Source organism: Exophiala bonariae (assembly GCF_035927105.1).
Source record: "Exophiala bonariae strain CCFEE 5792 chromosome Unknown scaffold_10, whole genome shotgun sequence".
In the NCBI taxonomy this organism is placed as follows: domain Eukaryota; kingdom Fungi; phylum Ascomycota; class Eurotiomycetes; order Chaetothyriales; family Herpotrichiellaceae; genus Exophiala; species Exophiala bonariae.
The window spans coordinates 216,118-239,499 of record NW_027042485.1 but is presented as its reverse complement, the minus strand read 5'-3'; the positions used below and the strand labels follow the sequence as shown (position 1 = coordinate 239,499).

Genomic DNA, 23,382 nt, shown 5'->3' with positions numbered 1-23,382 from the left:
TGAAACACTGAATAGTTCGGAAGATGAATGAATCCACGCTTGCGCAGCCGCGGCCTTGAACGGAGAATGAGAGAGTGGTACAGGCGTAGGCAAAAATCTTGACAACGTTAGGAAGGATCAGATGATTTCAAATCGACCACAGGTTTGAGAAACGGCCATTAAATTCCAAAAGCTCGGTAACAAGGATATTTATTCAAGACTCTATGTCGAAGTTGCGAGCACGCGTGCCCTTCGAAGCTCTACATCCGTCTTCCGAGAGTCGTTGCTAATATGCTGTAAGCGCAGTCGACTCGTGACAGTAGACCGCGTAATGGTACTCCAGACCCCTTCCACTTGTAGATCCGTGGAATATCGGTCCATCGGAGATCTGGCCAATGCTTCTCCACCAACACACTCTCCACTCCACGCAGCTTTTCCCGCTCTTGATATGCTGGATTTTGCCGCGGCTAAATGCAACAATACAAGCTGAAGGTCAAAGTCTAGACAGGACCCAGGTCTCAATTGTTCGCACGTCGGACGACACTCGTGACTCTCTTTCTCGTGGCTCTTGCTCATACTGAAACGATTTGGACTGTTGTGGGAATACTAGGCATGATTACCTTCCGCCCGAACTTGCAGGGCCGTTCGGTCCATTGCTAACTCATCAGACCATCCCACGCCTTGGTAACCATGCCTGTTGCTATCGTCACTGGAGCTTCAAGAGGAATAGGAAGAGCCATTGCTCTCAGACTCGCCGACGATGGCATGGATATTGCAGTCTGTTTCTCTCTCTGGTCGTGGAAAATCTCGAATAGATCCATCCTGACTTTGTAGCAGATCAATGACCTCGAGAAGCAAGCCCCGCTACTACAGAAGGTCAAGGCAGAGGTTGAGCAAAAAAGTACGTAATATTGATCGCTGAGGGCGAGAGTCAACAATGACCTAGAGATCTGGACCCGTCATCTCCCGCTATGTTTGACCATGCTCTAATGCAGGTCGAAAATGCCTCTGGTTTGCCGCCGACGTTACCAACGAAAGTCAAGTCCGAGACATGGTACGAGAAACAGTCGCTACCCTTGGAGATCTCACAGTGGGTTCATTGCTCTGCCACGAAATCTCCTATCGCTCGACTGCTTAATCCCCATGCTACTCAGGTCATGGTGGCCAATGCTGGCATCATAATCCCCAAATCAATGATGGATATCGATTTGGAAGAATTCAGTCTCATTCTCAATGTAAGCAAGATCCCCTAAAGCCCCACGAGAATTCTGAATGGACGCAACATTGATGTACTTAGGTTAACGTGAAGGGAACGTTTATCTGCTACCGTGAGGCAGGTAAGACGTGTAAGGCCTTACTCCGCTTTCCGCTCTAATGGTTAAGTGAAGCCCGTCAGATGATCGCACAAGGCAGAGGAGGACGCATCATCGGAGCGGCTTCTCTGGCAGCCTACAGACCGGTAAGTGAACGACTGTAGACTTCTACTGCGGCAGATTCATCTACTCGCCCATTGTCGCTGACTTCCTGCTCCTCCCGCATCATAAGTCACATGGGTCAACCCCGTATGCGGCTAGCAAGTGGGCCGTTCGCGGTTTGACTCAAAGCATGGCCTATGACTTGGCGGAGCATGATATTAATGTAAGAGCTCCCAGCAAAGAGTAATGAACGGACGCGACTGATCGCTTATATCATCTTAGGTCAATGGTACGAAAACATGTCTCAATTTCAGTAATGTCACCTTTACTGATGTTCACCTGAAGCCTATTGTCCGGGTCCCGTTGATACTCCGGTGAGTAGCCAAATGTCCTACACCACCCACACAAGATGGACAATATCTGATATGGAGGACGACAGATGTGGGAGCAGATCGATGAAGCTTTGGCCAAGGAACAAGGACTAGCCAAGGGTGAAGCGTTTGCAAGATCTGTCGAAACTCGATGCGGCTTGAAGCGACCTTCAGTACGCTCAATTCTAGATCCTGCGTTCATTGATATTCGCTGACGCTCTACAGGTCCCTGACGACATCGCCGCTATTGCGAGCTTCCTAGCCGGCCCGGGTTCGCGAAACATCACGGGGCAAGCCATGATTGTAGATGGAGGTAAGCAACTACCGTCTCTCTGAAACGAGTGGGGAGAAGCCAGCTAATAACACTACAGGCATTGCCTACTAATTCGGAGGGACAGACGACGTGAAGAGGTCTACGAGCTACGTAGGAAATTAGTATCAGAATTCTCGCCTACACATTTCGCGCATTTGATATTGCGACCACTGTTTAGTCCTATGAAGTTACTGACGAAGATAAAATATTCGCGCCGCAGCTGCAAGGGCTGATCTGTCAGAGAACAAAGAAAGCCTCTGGTAGATCGCAACGATTATAGGTCTCGACGTCGAACTCTCTTTCCTTTAACGTTAGGAACACCGCGAGTCTTTTTATTGGTCTCTCTGTGTTCTTTTTCCTTCCTACCAACTGTCGCTGTGACTGTTGGTCCTTCTCTCTGAGCCCGCTCCTTTTCCCTTTTGCTCGAGCTGCAGTATTTGGCCGAAGAAGACGTGCTGCTCTCCTACATTGCCGTTGTTTCCATTGATCAGGTGCCTCAAAGAAATGCCATTTACAGGCTTGAGCAAGAGCGTGAAGGACTGCTCTCACCATAGAGGATAGGACAGTGCACTTAATCTTATGGGACAAAAGTTGTGGATCGTAGAGCGTCGTGTGATCTGAAAGGTTTGGGGCGTATCTTCTTGAGGTCAATTTCAGAGGTCCCTTCGAATACTTCTAGCCAAACGGAATGAAACGTCCATTGTTTCTACTTGGAAGAAATTTTACCATAATAGTTTCTTATCAACTAGTCGGGATCATGGATACTTGGACCAATCACGAGCAGACTTACAAGATTGTACGTTGAGCTTCGAAAATCAAGTCCCTGTAGATACTTAGTACAATACCACGCAGCACAGAACTTCCGTGGCGTCGATTGGATCTCCACACAATGAAGTCATATCAGGAAGTCGATTCATCGCATGGATGAAAACATCTACAGCAGGAGGTAAATGTATACTTCGTTTTGTGCACCACAGACGTCTTACCGAAGGCGAGGGTGAGGAGATAGCGGACATACTATAGTCCAATACCGTCTCCGGTCTTGGAAGGGCTTTCGTGGAAACGTAGTGCCATAAGCGCAGAACACATTCCAATCCTCTCAAAACTCAGCAACATTGATTTCGTCTGCTGAGCCATGTAGATCAGTCGAGACATCTGGCATATGCTCAGTCCACTGCAGAAGGACGTCTGGAGTTCGAATTGCCGTGATCTATTGGGTTTGTAAGAGTGGCAATTGTACTTGGAGGTGTACATGTTATATCGATCTCTGTGCTTGCATCTTTAAAATTCGCTCGTGTTCGTTCCAGTAGCTCTATCAAGCGACTGACATCATGAACTACGTGTCCGAAGCCTCCACGAGAAGTCGAGGTATGCTGTGGCTTTTCCCGTGTAGTATGGTACTCACACAAAGACTGAGCCCTAAAGCAGCAATTTCAAATTGGACGTTGTCTGTCACACTTGGTCTTGCGGACATTGCACGCGCGACATGTTCGTACACTGACGACTTAGCTTTGAGGTTGGCTTTGCGGGATTGAAAGAATTCCAGCTTCCCGACTAAGTTGCGTATCCACTTGTGCTCAATTTGAGTATCACTGTGTTTCTGTTAGATCATACAACAAGGATGGAGCGTTTAGACTACGTTGCTCGAAAGTTCATATATAATTCCCCAGACGTCGATAATGTCGGAAAGGACTATCTACCATGCCTAGCTAGCCTCGACTTTGCGGGGAGAGAGCAAAAATTTGACTAGGAAGTAATGAAATCACAGAAAATCAGATTCGCTACAACAAAGTATCAGATATAGGGAGAGTACCTTCTACCTGTAGTAGAAAGTGCTGGCGCCAAACGGATGCTGGAATTGAAATTCAACGGCGCCAGCATCTACACTTTTTCGTTGGTTTGATATCTTCCTAACCCGGAATGGGAAATGAAACCGCTTGGTGTTATGCTCGCCTATTCATATTGCTTACATCAACCGCGTGGGATCTGGTCCAGCGGTTACGCCGGAGCTATGCTGCCTATAACGAGCCAGGTTCAGTCGCCCGTGTGGAAAAGTGGGCACGGGCTTCACGGTGTTGAAGCATTCATTGCCACTACTGCTGCAACGACCCAGTCATGGCTGACCATGACAAATGTGTCGTTGCACACTTCTATTGAGACTCGACTTCCAGGGCGTATAATCTTCTGGCACAGCTATATCTCATATGCTGAATAATATGCGGCTCCCAGACTCGTTTCTCACGTCCAGTGCCAGTTCCATCCGTGGTCCACGCCGCTGGCGCAGATTTGTCAGCTGGTCCCAAGTAGAATCTGCATGGGAGTATAAACCTTCATAAACTGATGATCCATCCCACAGTCGCAAAGTCCAAAGTGTTCAGATAAAGTCGAGCCAATGGCATTTCAGAGGGCAATCATCCTAGCTAGCCGAGGAGGGCCTTTGACTCTTACTGCAAAACACCCAGTTACTGAACCACAAGAAAGGCAGCTTCAGATCAAAGTGACGGTCACCGCTTTGAATGGCCATGACCAGAAGATTCGCGACCTAGGGATCTTCATAGATCGGATTGGGTTGCCAGCCGTCCTCGGAAACGATGTCGTGGGAAGAGTTGTCAAGCAAGGGTCTAGAATTACAAGATTCAAAGAGGGTGATCGAATCCTGAGTCAAGCCGATTTCAGTCGTGGAACACCTCAGAATGGATTGCAGGACTATGCTGTATTTGATGAGGATTTCGCCATCAAGATACCTGAAAATACCAGCGACGACGACGCAGCTACCTTACCAACTAACGTCATTGCTTCACTGGTAGCACTATTTCATGATTTACCGATTCCGGCTCCATGGACACCTCAGGCAAAAACCTTTGATTACAAAGGGTCGAGTTTACTGGTAGTTGGAGGTGGTAGTATCGCAGGGCGGTATGCAGTTCAGCTCGCACGACTTGCAGGTATCGGCCGAATTATCGTGATTGGCGGCGCACAAGAGGAGCTGAAACAATATGGAGCAACACACGTTCTTGATCGCCACCTAGATCGAGATCGTCTCTTGAGTCAGGTTCGTGCTGTCGTCCAAGACGAGCTCATCTACGCTTTTGACGCCGTGAACTTTCCGGATGGTCAAATCCTGGCGCTCGACGCATTATCTACATCCAAGAAGGGCTATCTGGCGAGATTGATCCCTATGCCTATCGATCAGAGCAAAGTCAAGAACAAGAACGCCGTATTCGAGCTCAAGAACACACTGGGCATCTCCAGCGAGCATCCGGGCTTGTGCATTGAGTTCTGGAAAAGGCTGGAGGGTTATCTGGAGCAGCGCATCATAATCCCCGTGCAGGGTTACCGGATTCTGAACGGATTATCAGTTGATACAATCAGCGAGACACTCGATTCGTTCAGAGACAGCCAGATTTTGAAGCACGTGCATTTTCACCACTAGTCACACAGAGACGGGCAAAGAAGTCCTGCAGTACTAGCGGAGCTCCTCCACATAATCCCTATGGGAGGACCATTGGTGCGACCAAGGGGACAGTAATTGATCAATCTGTTTACCCGAATATCTGTGATTTGTTCTAGACACTAACCCATAGCGAACGTATATGAGCCAGATACTTTCACTACCTACTCACACAAGATAGCCTCTCAAATTCATTCATGCCTATATTGCATCTGAGATTTCCATTCGAACAGCCTTAAAACTCTAACCTTCCTTCGGTTTCCTTTGCGAAGAAGCAAAGTCTGGTCATTCGAAACGCAGAAGATAGTCAGGTTCACCAATGTTCTGCACTCCATTCAAATCCTGTCAATCAGTCGTCCACGCATTTGGCTGCTTCACCAAAGCATTCCGGCTGCGTGGCAAGTCGATGTAGCTTAATTCTCGCAACCGACCGCATGCCTTGCGACATTATACTCGAGATGGACAAGACCACCGGGAATATCAAGGACACGGATCTGACGCAACTGAATAATTATCTATGGGATTCAAGAATGCCGGGCTACCGCAGTTCAGTTACACCGAGTATCCTGTTTTGGTGCTTCCAGGTTTGCAAATGATTGGTTTAGAAGCCGCGACTTGGTATCATAGTGTCTTTGTCGCTCAAATCCCCACAAGCTTTCCGAACAGCACCTTTTTGTCTTGGGATGACGCCAGGCAGTGAAAAAGCGTATAAAAGGTCAGACGCATGTTTGTGATAGTCCATGATTTCTGAAAACGTCAATTCTCTTCAACTTTACGGGGTAATATCCTGTTTATCGATTTTACTGCTTCTTATCCTCCAATACTGGCAACTGATTTCCCCATGGCCACATCAGACGAGATACAAACGAGCTCTGGGCGACTAGCTAAAAAGGTCGCGATCGTAACAGGTGAGATAGCGTTCGCTTTCATTCAGCATGTAGCTTCCTATTGCCATTTAGAGAAGCACGATGTCATTAATGATGAACGGACTTTTAGGTGCCGCCTCGGGATTTGGCCTTGCATGTGTCAACAAATTTGTTGAAGAGGGGGCGCAAGTGGTCGCCGCGGACATGAATGAAGCTGGATTAGCTGCTGCATACCATTCTGCTCCGAACAGCCATATTACAATCGTTACCGCAAATGTTACTGTACAAGCGGATTGGGAGAAGCTAGTCGAGCTAGCGGTGTCTAAGTTTGGCGGACTCGATATTCTTGTTAATAATGCTGGCACATCTTATAAGAATAAGCCTACGCTGGAAGTGACTGAGGCCGAGTTCGATAAAGTCATGTCTGTCAATGTCAAGAGCATATACTTGAGCATTCTATCTACCTTACCTGTACTCAAAGAAAGAGGCGGAGGATCAATTATCAATATCTCCAGCATAGGAGCGATGAGACCACGCCCGGGATTGGTTTGGTACAACGCGTCGAAGAGCGCAGTGGCAAATGTGAGCTATAACCACATCATACCAGAGCTTCTTCCCTTGTCCGATGCTCTTTGTAAAGCTAACCAAGTCTGAGTCAATAGGCTACAAAAGGACTCGCCGCCGAGTTTGGCAAGGACCAGATCCGCATAAATGCTCTGTGCCCACTACTTTCAGGGACTGGTCTTTTCGAACAATTTGTTGGGGTGCCTTATAACGAGGAGAATATAAACAACTTTCTATCTAATGTGCCCTTAGGCAGGCTGACTGATCCAACAGACATCGCCAATATCGCAGCATATCTGGCGAGTGACGAAGGCAAATTTATCACGGGTGTCAATTGGGAGATTGACGGCGGCCGATCCGTAGGTGCGTAGAAATATATTGTGTTCAAACTCTTAGTTCTAGTGAATGGATACCATTCACCAAACTTGTTATTGTCTCCATACCGAACTTTAGATCTCCAGACTCTGGCAGGAGGAAGGATTCCACCTGGGCAGTAATTTTTACAATCTTCAACGTCTTCCAGCGACTTGACAGTTCTCATTGATATGCTGTGCCACGTTTGACATGCCTCTGGCAGATGCTCTGTTTGAGATCCGGCATATTCGCTATATTGCATCTCCCTCTGTTCTTTAGCTCGCCGTCGTAGTCTCCGCGATGTGCCATCTAATACACTAAGCCTCGGTCTAGGGCTTCTTTATCTCTTCTCCTATTTAGGCTTGGAAGCCTGGTGACACAATATTGTCTCTTCGGATGATTTCCTCTCTCTTAGCCAAGTGGTGTCAAGGTGTGAAAGGATTTGCTAGAGCATTGTAGCAAATTTGACGAAGTTGAACACATCTGCAAGGATTCCATGGAGATGTTACTGCCAAACCCCATCCAGATGTGATACAGTGACCGAAGAAAGGTATGCCGGATGAGTTCAGGTGGCCTTGATGGCTATGCAGCAACCAGAAGCTACCATTCATTGGACTCAGTACTACTAAGTACTCATAGGCTTGTTTGTGCAGGGGCTTCAGGAATCCGGGTACTCCAATCATAGGATGGACGCGCCGCAGAACAGGACTTTCATCAACCGTGTGAAATCGTCCTGAGCACTCCTGATTTTGGTAGAAGCTCCCGTCTTGAGCTGTAGTCAGCGTTGACGGGAGAGCACTCCTGGGATCCACTCAATCCACTGGGAGTGTGATCCAGTGACAGTGGATAGACCCTCAAAACGCACTGAAATCCCTTGGCGGATCTTTGTGGAGCCGAAAATATGGGCGCTAAGCTATATATAGTTAGTCCTTGAGATAAAGAGATATAATGACTAAGCAAGTAAGGGGCTGTTATCATCACGTGAAGATAAAGAATGTATGGTGGCTTGGCACTCCTATGACGTAAGGGAGTGGACGGAGGATGGGGAGTGTTCAGTGGATCCTTCTAAAACCCCAAGGAGTGAGGAGCAGGAGTGTAAGGAGTGCTCTCCCGTCAACGCTGGCTGTAGTAGTTACCGTGTGACAGAACAGAAACTCATATTGAGTTAGGTTTTGGGGAAAGTGGCGTTGACAGTCTCTCAGTGAGATACCTTACAGGTCCTCAGACACATTACCTACACCTTAGAGTCCGACAGCGCAGCATGGAGCAACTTTCAGCACTAGGAAACAGTATTGTCCGGGTGCTTGACCCAACTTATAAAATCTTTGGTGATATTCTGAATAAGCCTTCCATTTTAAACGCCATCTACTGTACAAGCTACCAAAGTCTTCCATGCGAATCACTGCCTAAACAACATCTTGACATCTATTCGCCACCGAAGCCTACCACATCTGCAAGAGCCCCAGTATTACTCTTCCTTTAGGGTGGGGCCTTCATCACCGGTAGTCACATCCTTCCAGAAATCCCCGGTGGTCTCGTCTATCGATATGTGGGCCATTTCATGGCAGAGAGGTTGGGCTATGAGACCATCATTATGAATTACATACAAGCTGCTGAAACATGGTCATCGTGGAGTGTTTGGGAAATTCACGGGCATAATCACATCAGTCCCCCTTTAGCGCTGGCGGCGGGTCAAGATCCAGCAGAGGTTTGGGCTTTAGAGCTTGGAGAACAGCTGACCAATATGAGGTGGACTTGAATAAAAGGGTTAGCCTACTGGAGAGCTCATACTCGAAGCACTGTCTCCAACATGAGTAACAAGTACTTAGTACGCTCTCAGTAGGCGACCTGGGTAACATTTTTCTTCCCAGGGCTCTGGTTTTGATCCGACTGTGTGATTATTTCCCCACTGGACGTTTCTTTGTTTCGTCATAATAGCTATTTTACTTCAGTGGTATGACAGAGCCCAAGCATTGTCCAGTATTTAATTACCTGCATTTTCAAAAATGTTGGAGTGTAGCCGGATATTGGACGTGGTACATAGCGTCGTGCATAATGTCGCTTATTGAGCCGACGCCTTGTTTGGCTGCGGAAGTTTCCCGTCGGCAAACAGACTGAAACAACAATAATGCCTATCGAGTAACTTCGAATCACGTAGAAGGATTGCTCTCACCATGATGTCTACTTCTGTCCCACCCGTGTCTCCATCCACAACGCGTTTGCTCGCAGGCTCTGTATACATATCTCACAATGTCAAAGTCTCGTTCAAACCCGATAAACTCCCTGTCTCTCCATGAAGCAGTCTCTTCAACGTTGAAGCGCCAGCATGTTTTAGGTGCGGTCCCAGCCGCAATGCGATTTATCCCCCTGGGTGCTCTTGCGGCTAAAGAGCTCTACGAACGACAAATGGGTAAGCTCGAGGTGCTTTCTGGGCCAGAAGAGCAGATACTCAAGCTCGAAACTGCAACGAGTTTACTTGATATTGTTCCAGGTTCGGCTCGACTCTGGGGTTGCGCATCATGTCATGCGATGCATTCAAAGCAGAATCAAATGGCCACCAATTCGATATTTGTCTCCCCGAGCTCGAAACAGCATTCGCATGCCATGAATCTTGGAGTTAACAATTATGGTGTGATGCGATCTCCAGAAGGGTGAAATACTGATTCATCCTTTATTTCCTACCTCGCGTTTCTGTTACAACGTCATGAATCTCAACTCAATTTACTGGAATGTTCATCCAGCCAGATCAACTCTACTCAATCTTTTCTTCGCCTTATGCCGATGAAGGCAGACACCAAAGCCACTACCTCAGCCGAGATTTCAAGCATGTGATGGTACTTTTGACGACTTTCGGGAACCTATATCCGTTCTTTGTCGCTGGTACCCACCCAGGACACAGTTCCGTAACCCTAGAGGCTTAAATTCGCCGTGTCACTCCCAGCCAGATCGAAGACGAAAGTGGCTGGGAAAACCCACTGCACGTACCTCAATTTTGGGCGACAGCTCCGAGAAATCTCGCTACATTAGCTACCAGGCCTTTTTCTGAAGCTCGTCGGACGCAGTTCCAATTGCTGAGACATGCTTTCGGAATTCCTACAGCAAATAATCATCTAACGGCTGGAGTCACAGTGACTATTTCCTGACGAACGACTACTACCCAGATGGGTAGTACCACAGAGAACCTTTGTCGTTGCAGCAGAGTCGCTTTCTGGTCGACTACGAAAGGCCCTCTCAACCAATTTCAGCATTCGTGGGATTGGCGTTGGCTACTATTTCCGGATACCACTTCATCTGGAGTACTTTTCTCATGCAAAGCAACGTCGGAAATCTCCCTGTACCACCCCTTACTTGGCGCTTCATTTGACGGGACATTTTTGGAAACTTATGAGATCGTGCGTCGAAGCACCAAGGTATTTAAGGAACTACGAATCAGTTGTCTCACAAGAGATCTTGGAAGCGTCACATCATCACCATTCAAAGGGTCTCTAAGGGTCTTTTCTTCAACAGGAAAATATAGGTGTTCACATATTTCTTCATATTTCTCCCCACCAAGTCGACCGCAAGAAAATAAGACAAAACAACACGAATCTAACCTTCCTGTCCTGAGGCTACATAGAGAGTTCTTCTCCACAGCTCAATAACATCCTCGCATTCCATAACTTGGACTCCAAAACTTCCATAATAATCCAAAAAAGCCTATCAACCCAATTTCTGAAACTCCGAGTCAAAATCACCACCTATATTTCCTGAATCGCCCCAGATATCGTGTTCCTCCGTCAAAGTGGCCAAGCCCGGATGAAATGCTTCGGGCTGATAACCCATTCCGATCTGAGACATGGGCTGCTCGAAAGAGATTGTGCGCTTTTGACTCTGGTCGGCGCCTTCATCCGCATAGAGCAATTGGTAGTCCGCACCATACTGGCCTAGCCTTGGGTCAAGAATGTCGTTTTGGACGTAATAGTTGTTCTGCATGGCTTGTGGTTGAGAAGTCAAGAGCTCGTGGTGGCCACCTAGGGGCATGCCTGCAAGCATGTTGTTTGGTTGTTGTTGTTGATATGGTGGAAATGGGTCGTCCATCCGCTCATACCTGATGTCGCTTATCTGGTCGCCGTAGGGGCCCATTTGAGCGGAGGCTTGGTAGTACTGGCCGACAAAGCCGTCCGGACCAACCATCAATGGTGGTGGACCGTATGGATTGCTCATCTCATAGCCCGACAGGTTCAATGCCGTCATGGGATATGCATAGCGAGTGTGCCTGTCGTCGAAGGGAGTGGAAGATGCGCTTCTGCTGTCGAAGCGACGCATGCTACGACTCCGTTTGGAACCCCTGGTCGAGCCCTCCCAGTCTGGATCACTGTCACTGGCAGCATCGTCGTTGCGGCTCCTCTTGACCGACTTGTTGGGCGCAAATTTGTAATCTGGGTGGGCTGCAGCGTGGTTGTCTCTCTCCATAATGGCGAGTTGTTCATACAAGGCCCGGATTTCTGTCGGCTCCATCGGCCAGCTTGCGCCGGTGACTTGTGAGACGACCTGATGGTTGTTTTCTTTGCAAAACTGCTTGACCCTGTCGGCGTATGCACTGCGATACAACATGAATGAGTTCATGGGTCGAGAGACATATCCTTTCTTCCTCTCAACCTCGGCCATGCGCTCTTCCACTGGACGGTGCACCCAGATTGACATGTCCCGGACTGGAGTCTTGTAGTCCTTGGTCAGCTGACTGAGGGGCGCTTCAAGTACCGGTCCACCTTTTTTGTTGTTTCTCTTCATGTTTCTTCTGGCTCGGACCCGGGGTGACTGTGATCGGCGCGTTGATACAGGTGTGTCAGGGGATGATGGAGAACGAAGCGCCCTTCCGCTACGTGTCTGAATGCCAATGCCGTTGCCAGTCTCAGGAGAAGCGTACACAGGATGTGATGTTGGCATTGGCTACTATTATTAGCATGGATTCACAATAGTGTTCAGAACAAGGAGAATTACCTGTGGTGGAGGATAGTATGTTCCAGTCGGAGCAGTCTGATAGTAAGTTGGGTCACCATACGGGTCCTGGAATGTTCAGTCTTTGTTGCTTTATATTTTTGCGTCAAGATTTGTCACTTACATATGAGTTGTCTGCAAGAACACCTGACTCCATCAATCTGGATGCCATTGGGGGTGTGAAAGGGTCCTGTTTGATGACTGTCCTTGGTGAAATTCGAGTTTCCTCGTGCACCTCGTTGCCGTCTGTCGAATGTGGTGGAGAAGGTGGTCGTGCAGTGGCTGAGCTCAATGCCATCGATGCGAGCAAATGATTCCCGTAAGAAAGCCTTGCGATGTTGAAGATCTCAGAGGGATGATCGAATATCTCTCTATAGCTCTATTCTGTGATGAGAGGTGCCGTTGTTTAGCGATGACTGGGTATGATATCAGTCAGCCTTGTGATGAGTGATAAATCTGTTGACTCCGTGGTCTTTCACTCTTCCTCTGCCGACCCAGAGGCTGGTTATGTATCAGCTGCTGAAGCGTGTTGAATACCTGCTGCAGTTGGATAACGCAAGTTGACGGATGAGGCTTCCCGCGGTAAGGCACTTGTCAATGCAAGCCGTTCTTTCTCCTATACTGTGCTTGAAGCAGCTTGACAGCCGATGAAAGGCTCCGTTGTTCTGGGATGAGTTTGTCACGGGAATGCTATCTGCCTGCCTTGCCTAGTGGGGAGAGCTGCTGGTTGCAGGAACCCGGACTAGAACCTTGGGGAAGATGAAGAGGGAGTTGCCACAGCCTGAGGAGTGGTGCCGGTATGCTGCAGCAATACTAGGGGGGTTGATAGTGTTGCGGTGAGTGATGTGCTTGTCTCCAATGGGATTCAGTGACGCTAGCTGATGCTTTGTCTCAAAACTACTATCTGCGCAGCGGAGTGGTGTTTGAAGCAATCTCAATACCTGAGACCTGAAGGCCGACCAGTTGGAAATCTTTGTCAAAGCAAGAAGAACAGAAAGAAAAGCATCGTGGCAGAACTTGCATTTCAACAAGCTGTGTGTGTCTAGACCTTGTTGCTTTCGCTCGAACTGCGAACGTTGTCTGCATCGGATTGTCCGCATCCGGCCACTCTGAGCAGTTTCAAGCTTTCTTTGAACAAGCCGTTTTGTTCACAGAGCTGATGAAAGCAGATTGCCTTTTCCTGGGAACTACACACATGATGCATGATACGATAAGGCGCAATATCGTACTGCAGACCAGCGGCCGCTACTGCAAGCCAGGGTAGGGCTTTGCTGGTGGAGGCTGCATTGCTCTGTGGGAGGGTGTAATTTGTGGCGTTCAACACCCTGCATCTCTTTGCAATTGGCATGTCTTATGACCATAGCCATGATTGATGCTTCAACCGGGATACACTTCTGTGCCTGTGGTGGGAAAAGTACCTAGGTAACTTTGAATTATGGACCCTCATAATTTGGATATTTCCCCTGGGAGTCAGTGTTTGATTTTCCACCATCTGCTCCTCGGGCCAGCATTCTGACTCCCCCCTTTGCACAACAGTGCTCGGACCACCAGTCACATTCTTTGCGTTGTGCGGGTAGCTGGTGCCACAGTGACGAGTGATCTCTGCTAGCAGCACCCTAAAGCTCCATTTCCACCTTACGGTAAGGTAATTGCAAGCAGTGGAAATGGATGGCACGGAGCCGGAGTCTGACTGGGCCAATGATTTGAGTGCAAGTCTCTGCCTTGATTGGCTACCAGGACACCTTTGTGTGACGAACGCTATATGACAGCGGATAGATACATGATCTCCCATGGAACTAGGGATCGCTTTCGATAAAGCCCCGAAATTCCATGCATCAGCTACACCTACAATCTTTCCACAGAATGGTGCCACACTCTGATGAAGAGCCATGGGTCTTGGCTCGTATGGAAGCTTCAATCAGCCTTGGGCTGATGAGAAGTACTTTCTTCTTCAGCTTATGCTCACAACGGCAAGAGCCGTCAGAATTCTGTCTGATCTGAATTATGCTAGTTGCAAACTCTGTCGGGCCGTTGCCGTCTGGGGCTGGGTCTATTCTCGATGGCAATCCAACAGAACTACCAGTAACATGTCTACAATCAATACACATCACAAATCGAACCAACAGATTCCAGCAAGCATGAATCACCCTGCTGAAGATTAATATCTGATGATGGGTTGCCCCCTCGACTTCGTTCGACTTGTATAAGAATTCCAAATCGACTTCGCCGTGCGTTACATCCGCCCCTTCTTTCACATGCTTGCGATCAACAAGCTACAAGGATCGCACCCGCAACCTTCACATGTATTCTCCAGCAGAGAATCGAGCTGCATCAACAGTGAATCGGTAGGGCATTCCGAACTACAGGCTGATGCGCTATCGGATCTTGATCTGGGGGAGTGGAACGTTAGCTAGTTGATTTTTGGCTCGGTGTGACCGAACATCCGAAAGTGAAAACAAGATCCACTTGCGACCAAGATGACCCGATTTGTCTACGTATGAACCTGATCGTCAGGAACTTTCCCTTAGATGATGAGCGGCTGCAACGACTTCCAGACATGGAGGATAAGCCGGAGCCCAAGAGAGATGACTACCGTCACCGTCACCCCTGGGGCCACCCTGGTACTTTCGTGCAACGCTTTTGGGCCTCATCCCCGGTCATGTCAAACTCTATTTCATCCTCTCTGGGGGATCTGGATCGATCTCTCTCGCCTGCTCGTGTAATTTTACGAACAGTGGCGACACAAAAGGCGTATGACCCGATTCTTTACACAGCCCTGGTCGCCATCGCTCTCTCGCAGACTTCAAATAGGCAACCACCCCCGTTTCGTCGCTCCTTTTAGTCTCCCTCCTTTACCACTCTGTCGGGCCCAGCTGATGATCTTCTCCTGTCCGAGTTGCCTCGGTTCATCGTTATCAATCGTGAGAGGAGCCCTGGATTCTAGTCCCTCTGGTCACGAGACCAGGTTCTCATACAGAGTCACGTTCCACGTAACATCAGTGACCCACCCTTGTCACTGGGCTCTTCCATGATTTGCACGAACTCTTTCCCCTCTAAAAAGCCTGCGATCTTGCAGGGGCATGTTTCATGTCGAATACACTTGCTCGCGACTATGGACGTGGATCTCTGGCACTGCATGAGACTCACTTACAAGGCCAAAGCCGAACCGAATATTCCCAGACCTCCAGGCTTTCTTGGAGCCATATCATATCCTATTGATTCTCACCAGTAAGCTCGAGCCACCGTGAATCGTAAACCAAACCGTTCCAAGCAACCACATCTATACTAGTGTACGACATCCATAGAGAAACAAGGATACCTATGTGGATCGTTAGATCGGTTCAGCATCGTAGATACGAAGCATGCAATGCAGCCACCAACCAAGACGTCTCGTTTATCAAGTCACCACATCAGCCATCCCAACATGAAAGGGAGGGGGAGGGGGGGCAGCTACCGCTTTCGAACACGACACAACCCATTGCAGACCCTGGTGGAGCCGCGAACAATCATCATTGAACCGCCGTTCGTTTCCATTGCGAAATGCACGATCGTCTCGCGCTCGGTTACCACACCGTGGACCGGCGCCTCCGACACTCCGCTGACCACCTCACCCTTGGCGCACCAAGCCTCGTCTCGTCTTCAATGTCGTTCAGCCCCGGGTCATCTGGGCCGGATTACGCTCTACTTGGCTTCGGGGATGTGTCAGCAGTTTGGCCATGTCGTGTTGATCTTTGGGTTTGTTCACTATGGTTCACGGGTGTTTCATGGAATCGCACATAATTGTCACCAAGGCGCGGCAACCTCGTTGAGTTGATCTGGGAACTTTTCAGGGGCCGTGTTGGCGACAAGGGCATGAGAGATGGGGGATTCAGTGCTGGGCATGTTTTTCTACGCACGATGTTGAGTGTAGTAACTTCAAGACGGAAGAGGGCATTTGTCAGGCTATACAGTCTTTGAGTGGTCTATGAATGGTATTGTTTATTTCCATCGTGACTAGATTTTAGTATGGTTGGCATATAGCAAAGTGTCACTGAGTTAGATGGAAATAGTCCTCCTTAACGGACCCAAAAAAAAGTAACATGCAGTGAGAGATTAGCCCTCAAGTGCGGCATCTTGCTTGACCTGGCCAAAAGACACTCGATGGCGCTTTAATGCAATCTCATCATCGAGATCGTTACAAAAATGTGACACAGCGGCAGCGGCAGCAGCACCGCTCATGATCGCTGATGTGACGGCGGTAATCATTGTTCCAGCATCTCCCACTACAAACACACCAGGGACGACTGTGCTGTTGAATGGTGGTGAAGTCGCAATATATGTACCAACCGGAGAGTCGACAGTGCCAATGCCGAGGTGGTCAATGATGGATTGGACCACCCTTGAAGGCTGAGTCCAAGGTTTGTGAACGAGAAATCCCATGTACACGGACTCGGAGTCACCGAAGTGGACATGCAGCCCTTCCTTCTGGTCGGGAACAAGCTTGGTGACAGGCCGTTCATCAATCTTGATTCGATGTGCTGCAAGTGTCTCGAGACCTTTCGCTAAGGCTTCATCGTTGTCCGGATTGGCAGGGCCATTGGTGAAAACAGTAACTAATGAAGGCTTTGTATGGATGGTCGGATCCTGGGCTGAACCCGGCGGTAAAGAGAGGAAGTGTGCCATAGTGGCGAATTTGATATACATCGGAGTGAGTTTAGGATAGGCGAAGATACCTTTGGGTAGATGATGACGTTCGTGCCCGTCACAAAACATGCACTGATAGATGTTTGAGGGCCAATTTTCCACATACCCTGGCAAATCAGGGAATTGATCCTTCACACCGGTCGCAAGGACGACAGAACGGCCACTCCATGTTCGGCCTTGATTGTCTTCAACCACGAAAGCATCTTGGGAGTCCCCACCTTGCTGGTTGGTTTCTCTACGGACTTTTTCTATGGCGGCCTCGATGAACTCGGCATGTCCATAGGACTCAACCTCCTTCCGACCAGCTTGACGAATTTGTTCAGGAGACTTCCCATCGTGTCCAAGGATAGAGTGTGCAGCATGGACACCTGCATTGCGATAGGAAGAGTTCGAGAAGACAACACAACTCCTATGTACTCGACCAAGACCTAGGGCTGCCGAAAGTCCGGCTGGTCCAGCGCCGATGATGAGTGAATCGTACAACTTCATAATGGGGTATGTCTGCTTGAAATTGGCAGTTTGCTTATGTCGTAAGAAATTGAGATTATATATTTGAGATTATGTATAGCTGTCGATGTTGTGGACGAACTTGTTGGAAGAGACATAGATGTCAAGCCTAGATAGAGGCAATTTATAAGTCTTCACATTGTGTTACGGAGAGTTAAAAAGTCTCCGAGCGAGACTTTCCGAGCGTTGGACATTCATTGTAGGGACTTTGGATGCTGCTTGATGCCTGAAACCCGGCACATAATATTCTGCGCGTCTCCTTATCTCCTTGAAAGAGTGGAGGAATTAACGGATGTAGAGTGGCTTCAGTATCCAAGGTTGTTGTTCACACGAGGGCAGATCTTATCTTGCTTACCATCAGGATGCTACCAAAACGCCTTACCTTTCGGCGCCGTTCGAGCAATTTACGTTGCAACTCATTATGGGTAGGCAGAATAGGTAGAGTTCTTTGGATTTGGCGTCTTCACTTATGCTGGTAGCAAGAGAACCTCATCCCAGGGTTGATGTTTCTAAGTGATGGGCACCTGCTGAAAAGGAGGATGACTTACGGAAGGAAATCATGGCAGGCATCGAAGTTGCAGAATGTATAACAGGTATATTCGAGTAGACATCGAATGGATAATTAACGTATGCTGGCATTCTTTGCTGTCTTCGATGTTGGGTTCATGCTATACGCAAGCAGAAACACGAAGGTCATCTAGGAAGGTGTGGTGAGGTGTTTCTCCCCAATGGGGAACAAGCGACTACTTCGCAAACGAAGGAAGGAGCATCTAATCTTATCGGATTGCCACTCCCGCTTGCGTCATGTGACAGTCGAGAATCTTGCCGCATCCGGCCTCGCGTCGAACATTTTGGGGGCCGTCCGCGTGGCCTCTCCTCTTTTTCGCTGGCACTTCGGCAAATTTGGCGTTGCCAACCCAAATAATGCCAATAGGCAAGCCCAAGCCCAAGCCCAAGCCCCTCGGGCGCAGGTGCAGGTGCCACCTGGTGGAAGTGGAAATAAACGACCACTCTACTACTGCTGGCAGCGACTCCTCTCCTCGGGTGGGAGATCCACGTCCCCTTCTCTGCGACTTCTCATTGTAACCCGCTCTTCAGATAGAGGAGGATTGAAGGATTAGACAAGTCACTCATGATGTAGTCTATCTGCACAAAGACCCATGCTACCTTTCAACTGTTGAAGTCGTCAGCAACGTCCTCCTGCCATTGCCATTGCCCGCAGCTGGATTCTGTGGCTTTTCCTCTCATTGCAAGTGGCCTCGGGTGCTCTTTTGATGATAGATATCATGTATTCATCTTATGATATTCAAACCAAGGGAAGCCGCTCTCTCAAGCACGTTCGAATCTGCGCTGAGAGCCCAACTTCGAGGCTCCGCTCCTGGTAAATCAGAAATGGTGCCTCCGCCCTACGTGGCGGAACCAGGCCATTGGTTCCTTCGAGGAGTTCAGTCCGCCATTTTTTACTACGTCTCATTTACACCATGCCTCGAATACCAACACAAGCGCAAGCGACGGAAAGAAGCCCAAGCGCACTCCGAGATCATCAACACCCAACCTGGCCTGGTCCGACAACCAGGACCATTTCAAACAAATGAGGAATGGGCCGAAGAGTTAATGCTTGGTCCTGGTCCACCAAGAGGCTGGAAGGCAGACGAGCTCCTACAGAAATTGAAGAAGAGCGATACTGCCGACTCATTCGACAAACCGCAGACACCTGTGACGCCCGAGTTGCCCGAACTGCACCTCAGGACCACGACGTCATCGCAGCAACCATCTCTACCACAAACCCAACCTTCGACACGTCCCTCCTCCACCGAAACCGAAGATTTTATACTGGACCATAGCGATGACAAGTCCAATGCAAGCCAGAAGAGGCCGTCTATGGACAGAAGGCTGTCAATCGCTATGGAAAACATCAAAGACTCATTGAGAGCAACCCTGAATCCTGATACATGGAATTGGAAACGATATGACCGCGAGGATGAAGTGCTGTGGGGTTTTGGTGAACGAATGACCCGGATGTGGAACCGAGCACTCAGGCCTGAGTCCGGAGACGACCAGGAAAATGAGGCGTCGGAAGACTCTCCTCGCCGTAGGAAACGAGCACTCACGAACGAGAGCGATCGGTACGACTACCATCGGGCAAGAAATCCAGCACTCAATGAACTGCATCCACCCGTCGTCTCCCAATTACCAGCCACGCGAGACCAGGCCGCTTGGATGATGCTTCCACCACCTAGCGCGGCAGTCATGGCCGGGAAGAAACGACCGGGCACGGAGATAGAGATGCGATGGCCACTAGCGGTCATTGGGAAACCTCTAAAGTCGTCAGAATCACCTAGATCTGTACTAGCGACAACATATTCTCGAGAGGCATTGGATTCCGAGGACGATGCGGGCTTGAGCGATATAGATCTCGATAACACATCGATAATCGATTTCTTCGGGTCTGGGTCGACACCACAGCAAGGGTGTTCCACCAAAGTCAAGCACATGTCGGACCCCATCATCAGGCCACCAGCGATCCACGCCAAAGAACCATTTTATGACGACGCCATTGTGCCCAAGAGAAGAGGTTCATGGCATATTCATTATTATTATCACTCGGATCAATAGTCAGTGGACAGGAAGAAAGAAACTCATTGGCACCAGGAAATCATTGTACTTTTGAAGCTGCACGTATTGGATTCTGATGAAGCATGACTGGCGGCGGCGCATGTGGCTTTGGGGATTTTGTTTGAATCACAGGGAAAGGATTGGCTCATGTCCTTGTTGATGTTGGTACGAGGTATCAAAATACTATGTTTGCTTCAAAATATTTGAGATTCACTCCGTATTCGGTAGCAAATACCTACGAGTACAGTCGTGTCCACCTCGACGGATTTCTTCCATACCAGCGCGAACACCCCGTGGACATCTAGTTAGCGTACAGGGTATGAATGAGTGCTTACCTTGCAGACTGCTACGGAGTGAACCAAGCAAATGTTCCGGCTAAATTTGAACCAGATTGATCTGCTCAGCCAGTCAGAGAGAGTGAGGCCAGACAAGAGCAAATGCAAGTCATGCAAATACGGACTGGTTGGGTGTGATTTCAGCGGCGTGGCGAACAGGGATGTAGCTGCACCTGCTAACCAGGGTCGTGCAAGGTATTCATAATTAGTTGGCTATTGTCTGCGAAGTACGAATACCTAATCAAATGAGCTGTGTCCTCGATTGCCACCTATGCAGATTGATTGGATACCTGTTATGTCGAGAAGAGATGAGGATGGCGTTTTTGAGAACAGATCTGTCGTTAATGTTATAGGCACCTGGAGGCATGCCCACTGGTTTCGCAGGCACTGTACGGAGTAGTCGATGCCCATGGATGGAGAATATTTGGTGTCCAATGCCTAATAGACTAGGCCTAACAGTAACCCGGTGGGTGGCCGAGACACTGATGGTGACACCTAACGTACCGGTGGTTTAGCTAAAGTGCCGAGGGCCAGAGGGGCGCAGCTAAACGACTTACTTCGTAGGGAGGTACGGGGGGAAGCATGCCACTAAGTTAGCAGTAGCAACTAAACTGGACCTCAGATGACGGCCTCAGTCAGTCACTTCACGCATGATCACCATCACCAAAACGCCACCTCGACTCTGAGTACCTCACCCATCTTCACCAGAACCACTAATACTTCATACTCTAATAAACCTCGTCTTCTATTTGGGCATTCATACACCAAACAACGTTTTGATAGTATCTCGCGCACGTACCTACCTACATCCACCGCGCGACATCCTCTCCCACGTCCGACCTGTCTTGTTCTGTCGATCCTGCGTCGTGCTGCATCCATCATCCTCCATCCCTGCGCTTGCGGGTGTCTTCTCCACCCTCCAGTCCTAAATCATACTCTGAATTCACCAGGTTTCTCAATTACGCGGCAAAAGTCCATCTCGTCTTCCTGGTCCGATCCAGTTTGGACCATCAATCTGTCACTACGGAGTTCCCACTCTGTCCTTGACTGCCACTCACTGCAGCTCGAACCTGAATCACCATCGCGTCTCGGCGTGTAAGACCTCGATTTTCTTTATACCACTGTGTCCACAACATCATACTACCGATCTCATACCGCGCGACACCCAATATCTACCAGAGGTCCTCACTTTTCATCCTCCATCCACAGCTACCTTTCAATCGGATAGAGTAGTGAACTGCCCAGACATCCTCAACAGGACCAAGACACTTGGCTCATCATTCAACACCATCCCTTGCTTGGCCACCACTCGCTTTGTCTAGCAATCTCTAGGATAGAGGACTCCTTGAAGACTACCACTGCTCTTTCGGTGTCTTAATCTCTCCTCTCTCTCTTTCTATTGCTTTCCAATACACCCTTACAAAATGTGGTCGACTGCTGCTTCCTGGGTTGCCATATTGGCTTTGAGTGCCGCCCTCACCAGATACTACAATCCTGAACTATTCAGAAAACTGACCGGACAAACCCACGCCAAAACCGAGGCCAAAATAGAGTCCACGGACAAGTCTGTCATCAAACGACAGAAAGCAAAGCGAACACATGCCACCAGGATAGAGTCCAACAGTGGTGCTTCGACTCCAACGAGTGCGACTGAGAGTATCTCAAAGAAGAGGAGGAAACTCGGTGCAGATGAGCCAAAGAGCAATGTAGTTCCCCAGGCGGCCCCGGTCAAGCAGGCCACTGACCTCCGTGAGGATGACAATGAGATGAGCAACAAAGATTTTGCACAACAGCTGGCAAAGGCTCAAACTGGCACAAAGCTGGAGTCAGCCAAGACCAACGGCGCCAGCAAAAAGGAGAGACGAGCAGCAAAAAAGAACTTACAAGGACAACAGAGTGGTCAAGAAACGTCTGGCTTGTCCACCGACACTTCATCCTTTACCGGCGGGCGGGATGCAGATGATGATTTTTCTCCAGTTGGATCTCCATCCACTGGTCCGGTTTCGACGGCTCCAACTTCTCGAGCTGATGACGTTTCCGATATGCTGGAAGCCCCTGCGGCAAAACCCACCACGTTGAGACTGACCGACATCAAAGACAAGGTTAAGGGCCTGTCGAAGATTGCCAGCAAACCATTTCAACCAGTCTTGACAAAGAAGCAGAGACAACGCCAGGCCAAGCAGGCCGAGGAGAAAGCCATGAAAGCCGAGTCAGATCGCGTGCATGACGCCAAGAAACAGCAACAACTTCGCACCGCCAGGACAGCTGCAGGGACGTCCAACCAAGTCAAAGCAGATTCATTCGCCTCCAAGCAGAACGCGTGGAAAGCTGGTGCTCCTAGCACAACCAAGTCTCAAGGTAACAGCTCGGAAGTTGCGAGCCCACCCCTTCTGGACACCTTCGATAAGGAAGAAACAGCCATCAGCGCAGACAATGGCGCTGTTCAAGCTGAACCTTTATCCAAGATCACTAAGTCTGTGCCAGCAACCGCCAATGTCAGCCGAGTGCGAGAAGAAGAAGGCGAAGAAAAGACGAGTGCTCTTGCTGCTTCCAGCCGAGAGAAACTCACTCGACCTCGTGTGGAGAGCCAGTCAAGCTGGGCTGATGAAGTGAATGAAGAAGAGCAGAACAAGTGGGCCACTGAACTTGCCGATGAAGGCAAATGGGAGTCGGTCACCACTAAGAAGGGAAAGAAGAAGGGCGGCAAGAATGGCGATACGAGCAGTGAAGCCAGCAGTTCAATTACAAAACCGACACCCGCAACCCGTCAAACTGTCACCAATGGCAACAAGGTGAACGGAGTGCGGCCCAAGGCCAACACAGACAATAGCAATCGATTTGCGTCCATCCAGCAATCCAATGACTCTTCGTTCCAGAACGATGAATGGGAAGCATAGAAGAAATGCCTTGAATTTGATAACCCAGATGTTGAATGGAACATAGTACATTCA

At 49.0% G+C, this 23,382-nt stretch overlaps 8 protein-coding genes across 8 annotated transcripts; 6 read left to right on the top strand and 2 right to left on the bottom strand.

Moving 5' to 3' along the window:
• Positions 1-669: 669 nt before the first annotated feature.
• On the top strand, positions 670-2,150 carry LTR84_001360 (uncharacterized protein; the record flags this gene model as incomplete). The annotated part of the gene is made up of 11 exons (XM_064844984.1): positions 670-756; positions 817-880; positions 928-1,214; positions 1,277-1,316; positions 1,368-1,438; positions 1,525-1,617; positions 1,677-1,683; positions 1,740-1,768; positions 1,834-1,938; positions 1,991-2,078; positions 2,137-2,150. 11 exons carry the CDS (start codon positions 670-672, stop codon positions 2,148-2,150), a joined length of 885 nt encoding a protein of 294 aa, XP_064707242.1.
• A 2,320-nt stretch (positions 2,151-4,470) lies between these two features.
• LTR84_001359 (uncharacterized protein) lies at positions 4,471-5,511 on the top strand (the record flags this gene model as incomplete). The annotated part of the gene is made up of 1 exon (XM_064844983.1): positions 4,471-5,511. The coding sequence occupies one exon, from the start codon at positions 4,471-4,473 to the stop codon at positions 5,509-5,511; it is 1,041 nt and encodes a 346-aa protein (XP_064707241.1).
• A 986-nt stretch (positions 5,512-6,497) lies between these two features.
• LTR84_001358 (uncharacterized protein) lies at positions 6,498-7,330 on the top strand (the record flags this gene model as incomplete). Its single annotated transcript, XM_064844982.1, has 2 exons — positions 6,498-6,977; positions 7,058-7,330. The coding sequence occupies 2 exons, from the start codon at positions 6,498-6,500 to the stop codon at positions 7,328-7,330; spliced, it is 753 nt and encodes a 250-aa protein (XP_064707240.1).
• Positions 7,331-9,563: 2,233 nt separating this feature from the next.
• LTR84_001357 (uncharacterized protein) lies at positions 9,564-9,968 on the top strand (the record flags this gene model as incomplete). Its single annotated transcript, XM_064844981.1, has 1 exon — positions 9,564-9,968. One exon carries the CDS (start codon positions 9,564-9,566, stop codon positions 9,966-9,968), a length of 405 nt encoding a protein of 134 aa, XP_064707239.1.
• A 1,044-nt stretch (positions 9,969-11,012) lies between these two features.
• Positions 11,013-12,588, bottom strand: LTR84_001356 (uncharacterized protein; the record flags this gene model as incomplete). The annotated part of the gene is made up of 3 exons (XM_064844980.1): positions 11,013-12,242; positions 12,294-12,359; positions 12,415-12,588. 3 exons carry the CDS (start codon positions 12,586-12,588, stop codon positions 11,013-11,015), a joined length of 1,470 nt encoding a protein of 489 aa, XP_064707238.1.
• Positions 12,589-16,382: 3,794 nt separating this feature from the next.
• Positions 16,383-17,462, bottom strand: LTR84_001355 (uncharacterized protein; the record flags this gene model as incomplete). The annotated part of the gene is made up of 1 exon (XM_064844979.1): positions 16,383-17,462. The coding sequence occupies one exon, from the start codon at positions 17,460-17,462 to the stop codon at positions 16,383-16,385; it is 1,080 nt and encodes a 359-aa protein (XP_064707237.1).
• A 1,410-nt stretch (positions 17,463-18,872) lies between these two features.
• LTR84_001354 (uncharacterized protein) lies at positions 18,873-20,096 on the top strand (the record flags this gene model as incomplete). The annotated part of the gene is made up of 1 exon (XM_064844978.1): positions 18,873-20,096. One exon carries the CDS (start codon positions 18,873-18,875, stop codon positions 20,094-20,096), a length of 1,224 nt encoding a protein of 407 aa, XP_064707236.1.
• Positions 20,097-21,855: 1,759 nt separating this feature from the next.
• LTR84_001353 (uncharacterized protein) lies at positions 21,856-23,328 on the top strand (the record flags this gene model as incomplete). Its single annotated transcript, XM_064844977.1, has 1 exon — positions 21,856-23,328. One exon carries the CDS (start codon positions 21,856-21,858, stop codon positions 23,326-23,328), a length of 1,473 nt encoding a protein of 490 aa, XP_064707235.1.
• Between the last annotated feature and the right edge of the window lie 54 nt (positions 23,329-23,382).